The sequence below is a fragment of the Apostichopus japonicus genome, chromosome 2 (genome assembly GCF_037975245.1).
Source record: "Apostichopus japonicus isolate 1M-3 chromosome 2, ASM3797524v1, whole genome shotgun sequence".
Lineage (NCBI taxonomy): Eukaryota > Metazoa > Echinodermata > Holothuroidea > Aspidochirotida > Stichopodidae > Apostichopus > Apostichopus japonicus.
The window spans coordinates 27,082,955-27,100,612 of NC_092562.1; the positions used below are offsets into that span (position 1 = coordinate 27,082,955).

The following is a 17,658-nucleotide window of genomic DNA, read 5'->3' on the forward strand; positions in this document are numbered from 1 at the left end:
TGTCAATTGTTATACCACCTATATATGTATTTTTCTCTTCTTGAGTCTAAATTGGAATTTAAAACCTTTCTAAAAACGGTTGATAAACTTTTGACAAATAACACTGGTTATATCTGGTATATGACGGTCAGTAATTGGACACTGATGTTGACTAGACATGCAATATAGTAACAGTCATCGTATCCACAATTGATATCATTTGAAACCATTGTTCTACACAAATATTTTTAAGTTTCGATCACAAAATATCTTTCTGTCACTTGTTAGACCGTCCATGCAACTTTGTTCTCTACATTACATTGTAGAATTCGTAGAATAAATGCACATTTCTATATAGACAACCAGCATAAAATAAGCTTTAAATTGTCCGTATGTTAGTATGAATTCACAATAAATCGTATATGGAAACGAGTCCGTAAACGGTATAGCCAGTACGTTTTGTTGGGAGAGTGACATATTCTGCATGGTTTAACAAAGAAAAAAAAGTAACGGTATTTAAAGTACACTCAATAATGCCGGGGACTAATGCATGGAAAGTTTCAAATCACATCACAACATTTGATAAGTGAAACTAGTTTGCTCTGCTTCCTATACTTGGTGCATTTATTTCTTTAAAAACACGAGGATGTGTAGTCGTGGAGTAGCTAAAGTATTTCAACATCAGTATATTAATACATCCAATACAAAATTACGTTATGGCATGAGAAAATAAACAAGAGATTATAAAACCGTGACTATAGGTTTCACTTTTTAAGGTTCAACGTGTTATTGTAATGTAAACGTGAAAGTGATTGCGGTTGGACAGTTTTACGTAAATCTGGAAAGAGAAACAACGGATGATCTGTATCAGACAGAAATTTAAACAACAGAAAATAACTATTCTTACTGTATATGTTTTATCTGTTTTGCTTTCCTCGTATTTATTATTGTTTTTTGTTTAAACTTCGCATAGTAGAGGGTAACTTGGTTAGCTGAGGCTAAACTTGCCCAAGGACCTCAGTTACAAAATCTATATATATTAAATATTTGAAAGTATGACACTAAACGAGTAGTATTTAAAACATAAGAAAAACGTAAAGAATAAAAAGTAAATGTAAAATAAAAATGGACATCAAAAAGTAAGAAACAGAATAATAAACATTAAACAAGCAGTATATACAGAGGAAAAGCAAACCTGTCCGTATTAATCCATCAGTGTTATCGAAAACACGAAGAAAATAAAGAGATGTTTTGTTGTCTAATTGTCATTTAGAAACGATTTCTTCAGTTTTTTTAATAGTTTCTATCATCTAAGAAAAACAGTACTGGCGAAAGGTTCTTGACCCTTTGACTGATAAGCCAATGTTATGCAACGACGTATAGCACCGATAATGTGATTCGACGATAATTGATAACATTCAAGCTTATTTATGTAGCCGCTTAAAGGAGAATTTACAGCTCTGATTAGAGCAACTTCTAAGGTTTGTGTGGAGTTTTAATGTCGATCATTTTCCTCCGTCAGTAAATATTTATTTACAGTAAACCAGTTCGGTTATTTTTGTAGTTCTAAATTTGCAAAAAAAAAATAAATAAATATAGTAGTGCTGAATATAATAATAACTGTCAGAGAGCTTAAAGATAACTTTATCTCATCGTTGCATCAGAATTCTTTTCACCTTTCGGAGTGATATTTCTTTATTGAAGTGAAAACAAGTGTATACTTTTTTTTCTCAAAATACTGTGCTTAAATGCAAACTTGAAAACATAATTTCCACACGAGAAGAGCATAGAACCGTTTATATTTTCAACTTGAAGTCAGTTTGAACTTGGTTGCCAAGATATCAATGTGTAAATAAACGACCAGGAACTAAAAGACATTTCTGGTAGCTGAAATAATGGCTTACTCAGCAAACTTGTTGCAGAATTGTCTAAATCTTGAGGCACAAACGGCGCCCTCATAGCATTTTGCATAGCAACGATAAATATTGTTTTCAATTTTGTTCCATTATGTTAGCCATCTGGCAATGGCAGAGTGAAACATGTCATCAGGGCACTGTTAATTGTATTACTTTAATTTCTCACGTATTTATCCACATTTTATCCTCTTCCTGTGATCAAACTTCTGGATTAGTTGAAAGATTATCCAGTTACAATAAGCTGTATTCATATAATCAACCATTTCTCGAGATAATATATCCTTGATAGTTAAAGACTGACACTACCTCAATCTTCTGCTGTCAATTTTTTGACACGCACGTATACGTACAAAAGGTTCATAGTGTGTATATTGTAGTGCATTACGAAATATCAACGGCATGTCTAGTCCCGCTTTAGTCTGCGTAGCCATGCATGCTAATGTTTCACAAATTATCACTTCCTGGTTATCATGCGATGACTCAACATAGGCCTATTGTAGATTAGTAACTAGCCTATAGGTATAAATATACATTTTAGTATATATTTCGTTTTAAATAAGCAGAAAAAAAACCCCGAAAAACTTAGACTTTGGTTCTGTGATTTTGTTGATAACTATTGGATATCAATTAACGATTGGTCTAATTCTTCCACGAGTGAATATATAACATAAACCCTAAACGCCTTTCCACAAAAAAGCGGGGGTTTTATCCTTCCCCTCCTTCTCCCTTGCGCACACCGATGTCGTTTAATTTTAAAACAACAATTCTCACATTTAAATAAGCCGCCCAGAAGGCTATGTTTCATAGATATTGTGACGGGTCATGTACATATATTACACAACAAGTACCGGTACAAATTAAGACGTGAACAGTTAAATGTCTTTCTGCTCTTTATTCTTCCTCTCTCTTTGCGTCCCCCTATTAACTCCCCTTTCTCAACTGCAAAACCAATACAACGCAATGAACATAAAGGTAAAGAATGTAACACAATGATGTGGGTACAAAGGGTACAAACGCTGTTCAAGACTAAAAATAGGGGACACTCTCCATGCATGATTAAATATAATAGGCACCCGAGGTGCAGGAATTTACTGATGCAAATACATGTTGTTACCTAATACACATGCGCAGTTACCTTTGGACATGCGTAGTTGGCTGGAGAGCGCCCCCTGTTTTACGAATGGAAGAAATATATAACCAACAAGCAATATTAGACAGGGTAACTGACTGTGACAATATCGTTGAAAATGTAACGGTCATAGACAGATACAAGGATGTTTGAGATGCGTTTTGCCAGTTTAAAAAAAAAAGCCTTCAAAACACGGGCCTCGTTTTCTGTCCGTTGCATATTTTATGATCGTTAAGGAAGCGAAAGAAACCGATATTTTTTGTTGAATGTGACTGCCACGGGCAACCATGAACACAAACTCTGGTCATTTTTTAAATATAAGTTAAAAACATTTGACAATAACCAGGCTATTATGTGATGTTGGCAGTGTTTTATGGCTGTAACTACATCACTTGTGAAGTATTACCAAACAGTGCAATATTTACATGTAGTCTAATAACTCAATGGCGCTGCTGTTCTATGAAATTCCCTGTATAGTGACGTCGTACTTTGGAATGTAAGCTTATCGTCAGAACCTCACAGTCACTTTAGTGATCAAGAGCCTAGAAAAAGTCATGTTTTGTCATATTTTGTAATATTTTAATATTTTATCTTTGTGAGCATAAGAATGCAGTTATTGTGAAAGTTATGGCTTCTGGTAACGATACAAAAGTTACTAAATATGCCAAAAATAAGGAACTTAGCTAGGCCTTCCTCAACAATCAACATATCATACTAGTTAAAACAACATTTACAAAGTGAGAATCAACGAGGGTCAGAAGGGCACGTAGCTTCCAATTTTATTAAAATACTGTCTTAGATATTTACCGTTTTTCACATTTAGAATATCTCGATATAGCGGTAGTTTCCATTTTTTTGGGGTATCATTTTACAATGTGTGTTGTCGTTAATGTGGTGTACCTTCTACTCTACCGTACATTGAGTCCACATAGAAAATACACCTACAGACAACTAATTTACACGACGACATGCCGGAAGAGAGAGCAGAAGGCCAATCATGTACATACCCAATAAAGCATTTTACTGAAAGATTTTTGAACGATTTGAACAGTGACTTCTTTCTTGCAGCGGTAAGTAATATGCATAATGCATGTGGTTCAGTCACCGGGAGGTGATTTCAAACTTTGGATAGGCCTGGATATGTTGGCCGAATTGCTTGCATTTAGTTGTTCTGCGCAGTAAATCAATGTTTACATGTAAAGCATTTTTTCATTTTCATGAGAAAATGGGATAGGCCACACGCTTACGCTATATCATCACCATACTTAGACATGGAAACACAATTAGCGTGAATTTAGATACATATTAGTAGCATAGTCCTATCATAGGGTCTAGTAAATTAAGATCTGTTGCCTTGCCTAGGGTCGTTATGTTAAAGGCTAGTTACGTTTCGCGTAGCCTAAGTTAGGTACAGTGTTGTTTTAAACTAGTCAGACGCAGACAACAGCGGTGGAATGATTCTATCTTACATTAGTGAGAAAACAAATGGTAAATTTCAGGAAGGAATTTTAGGTAGCCTATGAAAAACTGGCAATTTCTTTTTGATCAACTAGACGTAGTCCTAGCCTAGGTAACTAATGTATTTACACTTCAGTTCATGTTCATTTGCTTTTACTTAGTTCTCAATAAAGGTTGGATATAAGTAAAATAACATTTATTATAAAACTGCGTTAATGACTTACAGGGGATTATCAGACAACTCCAGACCTTCCCAACATGTGGCATCATGTTGTTGTAGTGTTTGTGGTGATGTTTATTGTCATTGTTTTGAAATTTGTACTGCTAATCTTATATAACGCAACATTAGACCTGTACTGTAGGCTGTAGTAGGCTCTCTAAAAACCTAACGTATTACCCTAACATGATTCCAGTGAAAATATTAACTTTGACAGTAATATTTTTATGGAATATTTTGAGCAGCAAAACTACATTCAACATTGCTTTTAATATAATCAGCCAATTGGGTTAATTTGTCGTACTAATGCTCAATGCTACAGTCAATACTGTACTTCTTTACCATGCTTCAAAGCACTTGTAATGACAGTATGAACTATTCCTAATCTTGTTTCAAATTGAAACTTGGTGTTTATGCTGCTCCTACTGCTCATTTCTAAACTATTGGTATATACAAGGGTGTTAAAGCAGGACATGAAAGTATAAGACAATTGACCCAATTGGATGAAAGTAATGATTTAGACCATCTGATTCTGAAAACAATAGCACTTTGAATACTTGCACACTTTACCAAGCTATAGGCTACTCTATTATAATTTCAATTTGAACAATTTCTTCAATTCCCCTTCCCCTTCCTTTCATCTATGGTATCTATGATCTCATGAATGTAAAGTTAAGCAAGAAAGAAAAAGTAAAACCTTCGTCAATATGTTTAACATAAATTCAATCTCTCAGATCCTACAACAACGATGATGTGTATGTTATTGAAAAAGCGGGACATTCAACATCATGCTTACATTTTTTTAATCTACATGGGTCTGATAGCTCACTGTTCTGTTTATACTGTACATTTGCATGAGACCGTCAGCAATAAAATATATTTCATGGTACAGTATACACCTTTATAACAGTATTCCTGGACTTTGAACATCTATGTAATCATAACAAATATGTACATTTATCAAATGCTGTCCTATATATGCTTAGGGGAAGAACGATAAAAGGTATATCGTTTTCCTTAACCTTAAGCATGCAATGTACGCACTATTTAATTTATATGTTGGGTCTTGTTGCTAGTCTCAATCTAAAGAGGAAGTAACTGTATGTTTTGCATACCGCAGAGTGTAAGCTTTATGATGCCTGTCTAAATCAAAGGTTTCTGTCATATTGGTAGTTTAATAGCACTTTGAATACTTGCACACTTTACCAAGCTATAGGCTTACTCTCTGTTTATTTGGTAAAGTCATGAAATTTCCAAAATACACTGTATTAACCACAACCCTCCTCTACATTTACAATATTTACAATATGCTGATATATATGCACACTAATCTAGATTTAAGTTTTCAGATTCAAGATATTTTAACGAGGGCCGTACATAACTAAGTTTTTATAACCTTCTTGTAAGTGTTAGAGTATCAACTGTGAATTTTAGGATTCCAACTCTAATAGGACCAGACGGCATGTACAAATTTTCTGCCATTCACCTGACATGTTTATAAAGAAATATTCTCATCGTGTCTACCATGAGAAAGTGATCAACTAGTTTCAATAGAGAACCTGCAAACTTGAAGCCTCAACTTTTAAATGTTTTAAACTTTTAAACTTCAAGTGTCAGTTGGTGCTTTGCATTGCAATACTTTTTTTGGACAATTCTTTGATTTGCACCCTTTATTTCTGAGATGCCCGAAACCAAGTTGAAATTTAAGAGATATCCTGAGATAAATTATTAACAGTACGCTGTCAAACACTTGATTCAGAAATGTTCTGTTAAGTGTAGACATAGATATTCACCTGCACATAACACAGTGTTACCTAGATGTATGATTCATGCACATAACAATAACATAATATATCTTCACTTGAATTTCCTCTCAGGTTTAACAAATACATTGTCAGAAGAAAAGATGACTTACAAAGTGCAGGTCATTCCTTTGACTACGTTGCTGCTGTGGCAAACACTCCTCAGTTATGGACAAAATGGTAATGTTGTGTTTGCGTTGTTGCTTTCACAGCAGTCCACAATGTTGATATATTATAAAGTGTGTAGCAATGATATGCCTATACTTGTAATATGAAATGTACTAAATAGTAAAAGCAACGAAACTTCTACCCTTGCAGTTTCAAAATGTCAAGTTTACTGTAGATTATGTGGATCCTTATAAGACCTGTAATATCAGCTAAAGTGATATTGATGTTATTAAACTGATCAATGTTTGTGCATTGGGTAATGGACATGCTTTATTTATGCAGAAATCATGTTACACTATGTAAGCTATTTAATTTACATTTCTGTTCACCTCTCATTCGTCAAGAAAATCAGGGTTGTACATCATCTTCTCTTCAGTGCTCTTTTCATTTCAATTTGAAACGATTTTGATTTTAATTCCGATTCCCTTTATCTATGGTATCTATGATCTCATGAATGTAAAGTTAAGCAGGAAAGAAAAAGTAAAACCTTCGCCAATATGTTTAACATAAATTCAATCTCTCAGATCCTACAAAATCGTTGAGGTGTATGTTAATAAAAAACCGGGACATTCAATATCCTGTCTTACATTTTTATATCTACATGGGTCTGATAGCTCACTGTTCTGTTTCTACTGCACATTTGCAGTAGAAGTTTGAGAAGTTTAGAAGTTTTTGCAGTTTGAGACCGTCACCATTAAAATATATTTCATGGTACAGTTTACACCTTGATAACAGTATTCCTGGACTTTGAACATCTATGTAATCATAACAAATATGTACAGTTATCAAATGCTGTCCTATGTATGCTTAGGGGAAGAACTTTGATACAAGGTATATTGTTTCCCTTAACCTTTAGCATGCAATGTACACACTATTTAATTTATATAATGGGTGTTGTTGCTAGTCTCAATCTTAAGAGAATGTAACTGTATGCTTGCATACAGCAGAGTTGTAGCTTTATTATGCCTGTCTAAATCAAACGTTACAGTTTTGGTAATTTTAAACAGTTATTCTTAAAACAGATCTGAAGCTTTAACAATTTCGTGTTAGATATGCAATTCACACAATGTGCAGCATTGTTTGAACTTGTACAGTGCTACATATTACTTCGATCTTCCCTTTTGGAAACATATGATAGGTAAACATGATGTCCCCATTTATTCTACTTTGCCTAAATGTCTGCTGAAACTTAAGAATGTTACCAACGACGGGGGCGACCCCTCCCCCCCCCCTCTTGAACAAAGTATTTCATGATATCGCTAGTAACTTCAGAATAGAAAATGCTTAGATGCAACTTACAAGGTCTAGGAAGTGCCATTTCCAGCAATCTGGAAGGCATTTTCGGCCAAAATTGTATTTTTCGCTTCGGGCCAAAACATGGTGACGCTACGCTCACATAGTTTGCCTACATGCTTCGCCCCTCCCTCGGCAAATTCCAAGATACGCGCCTGTCGACGTGTTGTAGTATTAACTTCACAACTGGTTTGTATGTTGTTGATTTTTGGATAGACGCAAGGTGATCTGTCAGATGGTTATGGTGTGTGTGTGTGTGTGTATGTCTGTGTGTGTGCGTTTGTTTTTCTATCTGAAGAGAATTCCAGGTCCTCGGTTGTGGTGTGTGTGTGTGAGCCCCTGTATGTGAACATCATAACTCAATAGTACATGCTAGATTAAATTCATACTTAGATGTTTATCGAAACCCCTTGGTTTGTGTAAAGTACCTGTTGCATTGAATTGGTTGATTCCCATTCTGAGAAAAAAAAAACACGATAACTGTATTAAAGGTCAAGTTACAATGAACAAACACAGTGTGTAAATTTAGTTTAGTGAGTACAAGCAATTTATTGGAAGTTGGTAGGGGTCAAATGTAATTTGTGGTAGGAAAAGGTCGCAGTCAGAAGAACTTGAAAATACATGAAGTGCAATATTAATCGGAGCTTGCAATTAGTACGGTTCAAACAACATTTGAGGTCAACAAAGGGAAAAATCTGAGAACCTTACTAACCATATTACTGCAAAATTCAAGTTAAATGAATGTTTTACTTGGTAAGAGGATCCATCTTGGTGAGTGCAAGACACCTGTCGAGCTTAGAGAAATATAAAAGGTCACTTGATGTCAACAGAGTTTCAACTCTGTTCAACCTTGTCAAATGTTTAACTTTATCATGAAAAGCTTGAATTACTCTAATAGTTGGTGTTTGGGTCTACAATAATGATTACCACATTACTTTTGCTTCTTGAAAGGTCAAAAGTCATATGAGGTTAAATTCTGAACACCTTGGAATACCAAAACGTCTTAAGTACAACATGAATGAACTTGTTAGTTCATATGTTAGGCTACATATTACAACCTGGACATTACGGATATGTTAATATGAGCAATGTGAAACATTTTAATCCCTTGTATAAAATATAAAATAAAGCATAGAATTACTATGCCGACTGGCTGTCTGGTTTGTCAGTTAGGCTGCTTTGCTAATGCTGAATTTAATATATGCCTACTATCTTTTGTCCTCATTCCCATTTTCTATTATGATTAGAACCAGAGCAAACGTGTTTTTATGCGATAATATTTCCTGATATAATCGTTTCTTAATGTGTCCCCTGACACACTTCTTATTTTTTTACCAATAATTTCCTACACAACTGGGAAACATTCTAGGAAATATGATTGCCTGATTTATGATACAAATTATTTTTAAATGTCTTATATAGGATGATATATGTAAAAAGAGAGAGGCAAGATATGTTTTGTTTTCATAAAGCTTATTGTGTTCTCTTCTTTTAATGACAGTTTACATGTTATCTCTCAATAGAACCAGTGAAGATGACTTTCCTTGGTGTAAAGCCGTTTGAGTCTGAAAATAGTGCAACACACTATCAGTGTCACCTTAGCGAATCCGATAACATTGCAGAGATTGCCCATGTAAAGTCTTTCAGGACAGTTTGGACAAGGAATGGTGGTGAAAATGTAGATCCACCAGCTCCAGTTTGGGATGATAGTAGTACTTATAAACATTGGAAGGTTACATTGAGCAATAGTGGAAATAATGATGCCTTTGGAGTGTTTGGATGTGAAGCAGCGTTAGATGGGCGGATCACTACATCAATCTCAGGGATATTTATGAGATCAAATGGTGAGTTACTCACAGCTGTAGTTATTTGCCTGTCATACAATATATAATTATATAATACTACTCCGTTATTACAGGTGGTATGATAATTATATGTGGACGTATTACTGCAGCGTGTTTAGAATAGGTTAGATAATGGGAGCTCATTACATTAGAAGTCTCATGTTAAATTGTATTGCATTTGCATATTCACAAACGTATTCCTCACAAGAACATTTTTTTGGGAAACAATGTTCAAGGTAAAAGTGATAACATACAATATTGTATTTAGCATAGTGTAATTAACGGTAGGCATTGGTACTGCTAATAAAAATCTGGACAACTGTGACACTGTGCCTTCAACATGGATTTAAAAACAATGCAGTAATGTGGCTGAGAATAATAAACATGTGTATCTCAACTTTAGTATGTACGAAGACGACTTGTGGTTGAAAGTCAAAACCAATGATTAAAAGCCACATACTTCTTTTGCAAAATTTGCATCAGCATTATCTTTGACATTGTTATGATATGCCATACTTGACATTATATCCCTTTGTGACATCAGCCTGTTAATATCCATGGAAGTGCAAATGAATAAATATAGATAATTGTATAACAAACCGTACTATTAAAAGTTGTTGTGAAGTTTTAATGGTTATTGTTACCGCAGCATTACGTTATTTGGGGCATTTATATCGACATGTAATATCAGAAGTGCTGAAAATATTATCCTAACAAATATTCTCGTGAAGAGTTTGTTAAATGCTCGATTTAGTATGTAATACAATATAAATTTTACACAAGCCAATATAACTCATGTACTGTTACAATGTCCTTGATTTCAGCTGATATTGTACCCAGTGATGGGTTGGTCTCAGTAACTGTCAATACTGGTGATACAGATGTAAGCATTGGTATGAAGATCACTGGATCGAAAAATGTTGAAGATTTCAGATGGTTGAAGGATAATGTAAGAAACAAAACTTTTAATGGAAACGATACTTGGGTCATCAGTGGACCAGTTGGGGTAGACGATGCTGGTGTCTATGAGTGTCATATCCACAATGAGAGGAGTTTTGCAAAACAAGGTCTAAAACTGTTGATAGTAAGAGGTTTGTAATGTTGTATTCCAGGTTTAAAATGCTTATTAACTACTTAATAATAAGAATATGTTTGTTTCAAAGACATTTCCAGTCATATTTTGTGCTAACACTCAACACGATTGTGGTTCCTTACACCATAACTATCTCTTGTCTATACGGTCATTTGAATATCCCAGACTCATTGTCGTGTGCCTAGATTGATGGTTGCTTCAAGTGTAAGCTAATTTTACCAGATAAATCATTCCTTTTCCCTTTATTAAGATCATGGTTGGTTATGCTATCATGAAAGAAGTTCTTCAAAGTTATAATATCATTGTTCAACATTGCATGTTGTGTGTTGTATTATAAGAAATGTGATAGATTTGGAATATATGCACAAACTGTTTATCCTCACTTATAACCTTATTACCTCATTACATACACTGCCAAACCGTGAATGTCTGAAAAGGAGAGTTTTACACAATTGCTACAATCTTGCAAAAGCGTCATAAAAGAAAAACAAATGTTTTTTAGGAGATTTACTAAATTACAAAGAGTAAAAATTATTCTTTCTTGACAAACTCTTTCAAAATTCTGAAAATTCACATAAATTATAATTTTATGAGATAATGTGCAGTTCGTGTGCAAAACAGCAATAATTTGAAAATTACTACTTTTAAGATATTTACTCTGTGTATACTTAAGACGATAATAATCTGAAAATTGCAGTTTTTCAGAGATGTGTTACGTGTGTAAGATGGTGCAAGTATGAAAGTTGACTAACTTGACTAACTTTGCCGTGGCCAGATGCATCTATTAAATGTCACCACATTAAAAAAAAAAATGGTATTTCTACATATTTTGGATGTGGTTGTTACTTCCAAATGCACAAAATGTCCAGCTCTTTCGTAAAAATGATGAGCTTTAGTTCAGATTACACTCATTGACCAACAATAATACTAAAGCAATTATCTTAAACTAGTTTTTAATTTATAATAGAGCATTGAGAATATCTATAGATTTTTGCGCTAATGTAAAATTTGTATTCACTAATTTGAAATATTATGAATTTCTGTTATCTGAGATGGATAACTGTACTTCCGATTTGAATGACGTTTTAACGAATATCATTAAATTGGTTACAGTCGAGAAAGATGCGACATGCTGTAGTTACATAAATTATTTACATATAGACTAATTGGTATTAGTTACAGTTCTTTATGAAAATCAGATCTAGATCTTTCTTTCATTTATAGTTTTCTAGAGGACTTTGTGTTTCTCAATATAGTTGTTTGGTGTTAAATAGGCATCACAAGTTAACACGAAGCAAATGTCTGAATATTTTAAATTGCAAAACAAATGTTAGAACAAGACAAGCGTCCTTGAGAAACTTGTGCATTGCTTAAAGAGAGAATAAGATTAATATGTGAATGCGCAGTCATTATAAAAACAAATGATAATCGTCTGTATTTTAGATTGCTTTTTTTCTCCAAATTCTTACTTTTGCCACTGTGATATGTAAGCAATAACACCTGGATCAGCCAGGCCCATTGAGACCAGATCAGAGATGAAAAAAAAGTAGCTGCATATCATATTGTACATCTTTGCATGATCTTTTCATAACATCAGCTTGTTCCGCCCATCGATGGGGCCTGGATGCTTGTGATGGTATATGTGATAACTGCTATAACGGAGGCATTTGTAATGAGACCAGTGGAAAATGCATTTGTGCCCCTGGATTCAACGGAACAACTTGTGAAGAAGGTAATAATTTTCTCCTTGTTTATTGAAAGCAAAAGTATACATGACATATATTTTGAAAGATAGAGATTCTGCATAATGGACTTGCAAATCATAAAAGAAAAAAAAATAATTAAACTTCACATGTAATCCATTTTACCCATCTCACCCATGTTATAACACAGATGCATATAAATGCGCAATATATTCAAGTCGAAAACGCTATTATAAGCAACTGTACAATTCGGTTCGGCTGTCCATTTCGCTTCTCATTTAAAATATATGATGTTGATACAGGACAGGAAGCAATTGCTCAAGTCTACAGTTTCAAAGCTTTAGACCTTGTATCTTGTATTAAAACGTATGATATTGATAATAAAAACAATAAAAAACAACAACAGTTATCATATCTGCAGAAAGAAAGGCATTTCTGAAATGGTGATTTTTAGGCCTTATTTGTACACCAGTTCGTTCAGAATGTTGAATTTGCAGGTTAATTACAGATAGTATTAACTTACCTAGAGTAGCAAGAATGGTTTTTATGCAATCTCACTCAGTACACAGAACCTTATTATTTTATTATTTCAAGAACAACATTTACAAATATCTCACAGTTTCAAAATCTCAACTAAAACATATACCCTTGGTTGTAACGCAGCATGTCGATGACTGTGAGATAATATCAGTAAAATCAGCTTGACTCATCCAATCATGTTCCCATGAAACTAACATCAATTTAATTCAGGTTTTTATAGCCAAAATATTTGTCACGAGGCTGTATATAAGGGTTTTATGGATCCTCATATATGGACATTGTCAAAAAATACATTAAAGGGTGAATGAATCCTATTTTGTTATTTTTATATAATTACCTAATGTGTTGATGACACTGACGTCAATTTTACTGGCCTCATTATATGATATTGTTTAAAACGCTTGAAACATTTAATAGTTATGACAATAAACCTTCCGTTTTTTTGTTTCTTTTAGTCTTCCAAGAATGTAAGGTTCTGCACTTAACATAAACATGCAGGTTCTGTGTTGACTGGGAACTGATGGAGTTACATGTCCGTTTGGTAATAGCACTGACGTTAAGGTGCTTCTCATTTGACTGTATTTTAAATGATTTATCTTTCCTGTTAGTTTGCGGAGGTAACAGATATGGAGATTCATGTAAAAAGCAATGTTCTAGCACTGACGAACCTGGCAAATGCAGTAGTTACCTTTTCTGCCTCGCCCACCCATATGGCTGTAGCTGTAACACAGGGTGGATGGGTTTGGACTGCCTTACCGGTAAAGCTTTATATATATATATATATTTTATTTATATTTATATATGTTCCTATTCCATCATGTTTTGTAAAAGTTTTATCATTCCTACTGTATAGTATAATTTTAGTATTTGTGGGTTTTGGAGTTTAAATTCAGATAATGTCTTTTCCAGATTTAGCCAAAAAGTCCGGTGTTTGAAAATTGGCATGACCCAACAATTTATAAGGGTAACTAATGGTAGTGTGGGGCGGGGATTGTGTGGGTGGTGATGCAGGTGGCCAGCATTATGAGATTTTTTCCAGTTACAGAGTTTCAGTGCTAGGGACGGAATGTAGGTTCGAGAGATGAATTTGTGTACGAGGGATGGAATTTTAACCAGATTGTTTATGTGTCATGTTAGCGAGGTAATGTTAGGTCACTACCCCATATATTGCTGAAACTTCACTGAAAGTTCCTATTAGACACATAATGTAGTCAGTAAGAAATTTAACTCTGTGTTAACTAAAGTGTTCCTGATATTACAGTCCTCCAGAACTTGTTGCACATATTTCACTGACAGTGTTGTCTTTGCGATTCTTCCCAATTGTGGACACTACACTACTACACTACTTATACTTTCCAAAACAAAATGTTACAAAGCTCAGAACAATTTCGTTGCCTTACTCTTTGCAAATGATGTAAAATCTAATGTTATACCAGCAATCAGTTAATCTCAAAGAGGAACATTTCATGTCAATGGGTCACGATGTGGCCATACAGTATAAAGATGCTTTGAAATGAACCCTGAACCCTGAATGGTTGCGTGAAATTATTTTTGTAGTAAAAATGTAAAGATTCAAGACTCTTAGTGGCTTACCTCCCTCTCTAGTACCATGTACACACCTTTTGTCTCTCGCGTGTCCTTCTTTCGCAAATTAGCATAATATCTCAAGTTATCAATAATATTTTTTAAACCCTATTTAATGAATTTGAGAAGGGGGATTAAAATTGTTGTAAGAATTGGAAAATGGTATAAACGACATCAACGTTTTATAAAAATATGTCAAGTGATGACGTGTATGTAACTCTCTCTTTTTTTTGGCTATTTTTTCCCTCAAGCCAATAAGTGTTTTGTTGCCAAAGCAACATCCTACATCTTAATTATGTTTTGATTTCTTCATTTTGTTGTATATTCATCATTTTATTGAATTAACTTATAGTAATTTGTTTACAACAATTAAGCTAAGACAAGTGACGATGGTCTTCACATTCCATCCCTCGCACATTCTGACGTTTCGGCTATGACCCTGTTATGTTATCACACTAGTTTATTGACATGTAAAAATGAAATTTTAAGGAAACATCTTCAAATGAATTCATGTAGGCATATTAACTTATGCAAAAAATAAAATTGGCTTGTAGGCAGACACTTTGTGTAATGCAGTATTTCAAAAGGGAAAATAGTGGATGTTATGCAATGGTGGACCAGGTGATCAGATGGATACTTAGTCTTACAAGGTTTTGAAATATTTGTCTAAAACACTCAAATTAAAATGCTAACTAGATACATTGTTAATTACAAGTTGTTCCGTCTGAGTTTGAATTGTGGTGATTCCCATTATAATGTCAAGTTTTGTAAAGACGTTTGGATGAAGTTATAATAATGCCCATGACAATGTAAATATGTGATGTGATGGATGTTCCGAATTGCCAGGTCATTGTTGAAAGGCAACATTTTTAACTCTAGCTAGCAATATTTAATATAAAAAATGCCAAATAATAAAAATAGGTATAATCCTCATTAGAAGATGAGGATTAAGTTTCTTAAGTTTTCTCAACATAGTAAACAAATAGAGAAAATATATGATCATATGATATCGCAAACTGTAATAGTCATTGTAGTGTGATGAAGACTGATTTGTAAGGATTTTAAGGTAAAAGGCTGTTTAATGTGTCAACATCAATATTACCTTCTCAGTATCTGGAGGAACAATTGGTTGTGTGACACAGTAATACAGACTAAAATGGCAGTCAGACCTTCAGTGTCTTTCGTGTCTTGTTAAATTTATGGTGGATACTAAAGCTTGTCAAAATACCATGTGCATGTTTTCTGGATAATTATTAGGTATGCTAGTGTAAATTAACCGACATTCTGCATGATACTTTTTGTAGTAAGCTTAAGTAGGAATTTGTCAATAAAAGTGATTTACATTTTACAGTATTAAATAAAAAAAAATCCATGAGTTCCAACTTCATTTAAATAAGCAAGTTCTTCACTTTGACATCAGAATGTGATTCAGCAAACTTTGGAGCCAGCTGCCTACAGACCTGCCACTGTCAGTCTGGGCAGTGTGACAGATATACAGGAGTCTGTACAGGATTATCAACAGACTGTAGTAGTGGATGGACAGGGACAAATTGTCAGGGTAAGTTCTGTTTCTTGATGGATGTTGATCCAACATAACATTTGATACATTATTAGAGGAAAATGACCTGCTCTGATCTCAGACCTACTTCACTGTCATTGTCAGTCTAGCCAGTCATGTAACAGCTATACGGGGGTTTGTACAGGAGGGTGTAGCAGTGGATGGATAATGACTAATTGTCAGGGTTAGTACAATTACTTGATGCATTATAAGTGGAAAATGACTTGCTCTTAAATCAGACCTATTCCCACTGCGGTAAGTTGCCGCTCCATCTACAATCAAAATAGGTGAATCCTTTGTGTCATTAGGATGTGTTGCAGGATCCCATGAAACAGCTTCCTACAGAGCTGTTAAGGATCCATTTGTTCAATGCAATAAATATAGAGGAAACATCGACAGGCAGTAAATATCTGATCATATATCTTAAATCCTGTACATTATGAAAAGTACTGTGCATTGCTTAAAACCCTAATGTTAGCGACCCCCTCCCCTCCTCATACTCCTCCCAATACGGTAAAAAGTTAGTCACTAAAATCAAACACTTATAATTTTTCGTTGCCACTTTAGGAAAAGTGCCACTAACTGGAACATTTGATATAGCAACAAGGCACTAGATTATAAATCAATTTGAGGACTGCAGTTGAGACTGGACAAGTTGCACGAATACTTAATATATAGTTGTAAAAGGGTTCAACTACCGCTATACAATTTATAACAAATATTACCCCTTTGGAAAATCAATGAACCACAACAAAATTTAGCAAATTATTGTTGATTCATAGTTTTCGACCAGTTTTCTCAGGGGAGGGATAATTGCCATCATATCATTAAATCGTAATTGCTCTCTTATGGATATCAAACATGATTTTAGGTTGTCAGTTAGAGGGGGGGGGGGGACAAGGTGGTTCATTGAGTTTTATCTCAAGGTATCCTGTAGTTCTAACTAACCTAATTTTGACTATACTAAACATATTGGAACATGTTATGCTGTCGCCATGGCACCACTTTTCTTCTCTGACATTTTGACATTTGTTTATGTACCATTATTTTGTGCAGAATTAAATGCGTTTTTGCCAGATGGTCAAATCTTAATTTTGGTAAAATTTAGCTTCAGTGGACAGTATCTCAAGATCTTATTTCTGGTGTACCTTCCAGAAAAGCAATTCTTCGAACTTCAAATGTTTTTTGAAACATTTGTGTTTATCCTGTAGTTCCTGATGTTTGTACTACTGACTATTATGGATCTACCTGCACTGATAAATGTCACTGCCTGGGGAATGCTGCATGTAATAAGATAACGGGAGAATGTCCAGGCCAAAAGTGTGCTCCAGGCTATGAAGTTTACATGGGAGAACATAACTGTGCAGGTATGGC

At 34.3% G+C, this 17,658-nt stretch overlaps 1 protein-coding gene and 1 long non-coding RNA gene across 4 annotated transcripts in view; both read left to right on the plus strand.

Moving 5' to 3' along the window:
- The first annotated feature begins 3,985 nt into the window (after positions 1–3,985).
- LOC139984589 (uncharacterized) lies at positions 3,986–9,622 on the plus strand. Its single transcript, XR_011799100.1, has 3 exons — positions 3,986–4,094; positions 6,577–6,681; positions 9,486–9,622. It is a non-coding gene; the product is annotated as an uncharacterized lncRNA (long non-coding RNA).
- A 2,888-nt stretch (positions 9,623–12,510) lies between these two features.
- The window catches only part of LOC139984404 (receptor-type tyrosine-protein phosphatase F-like), a 35,277-nt gene continuing 30,129 nt past the window's right edge, over positions 12,511–17,658 (plus strand). For 2 of the 3 annotated variants that reach the window (XR_011799076.1, XM_071998321.1), the window contains exons 1-4: positions 12,511–12,631; positions 13,751–13,900; positions 16,147–16,284; positions 17,496–17,651. Coding sequence is in view for 2 of the 3 variants with exons in the window: in XM_071998321.1 (XP_071854422.1) it covers positions 13,879–13,900; positions 16,147–16,284; positions 17,496–17,651 (316 nt within the window). In the remaining variant the exon portion in view is untranslated. Of the gene's footprint in view, positions 12,632–13,750; positions 13,901–16,146; positions 16,285–16,429; positions 16,469–17,495; positions 17,652–17,658 lie in introns of those variants that run through there. The other variant, XM_071998328.1, reaches the window with a different exon arrangement.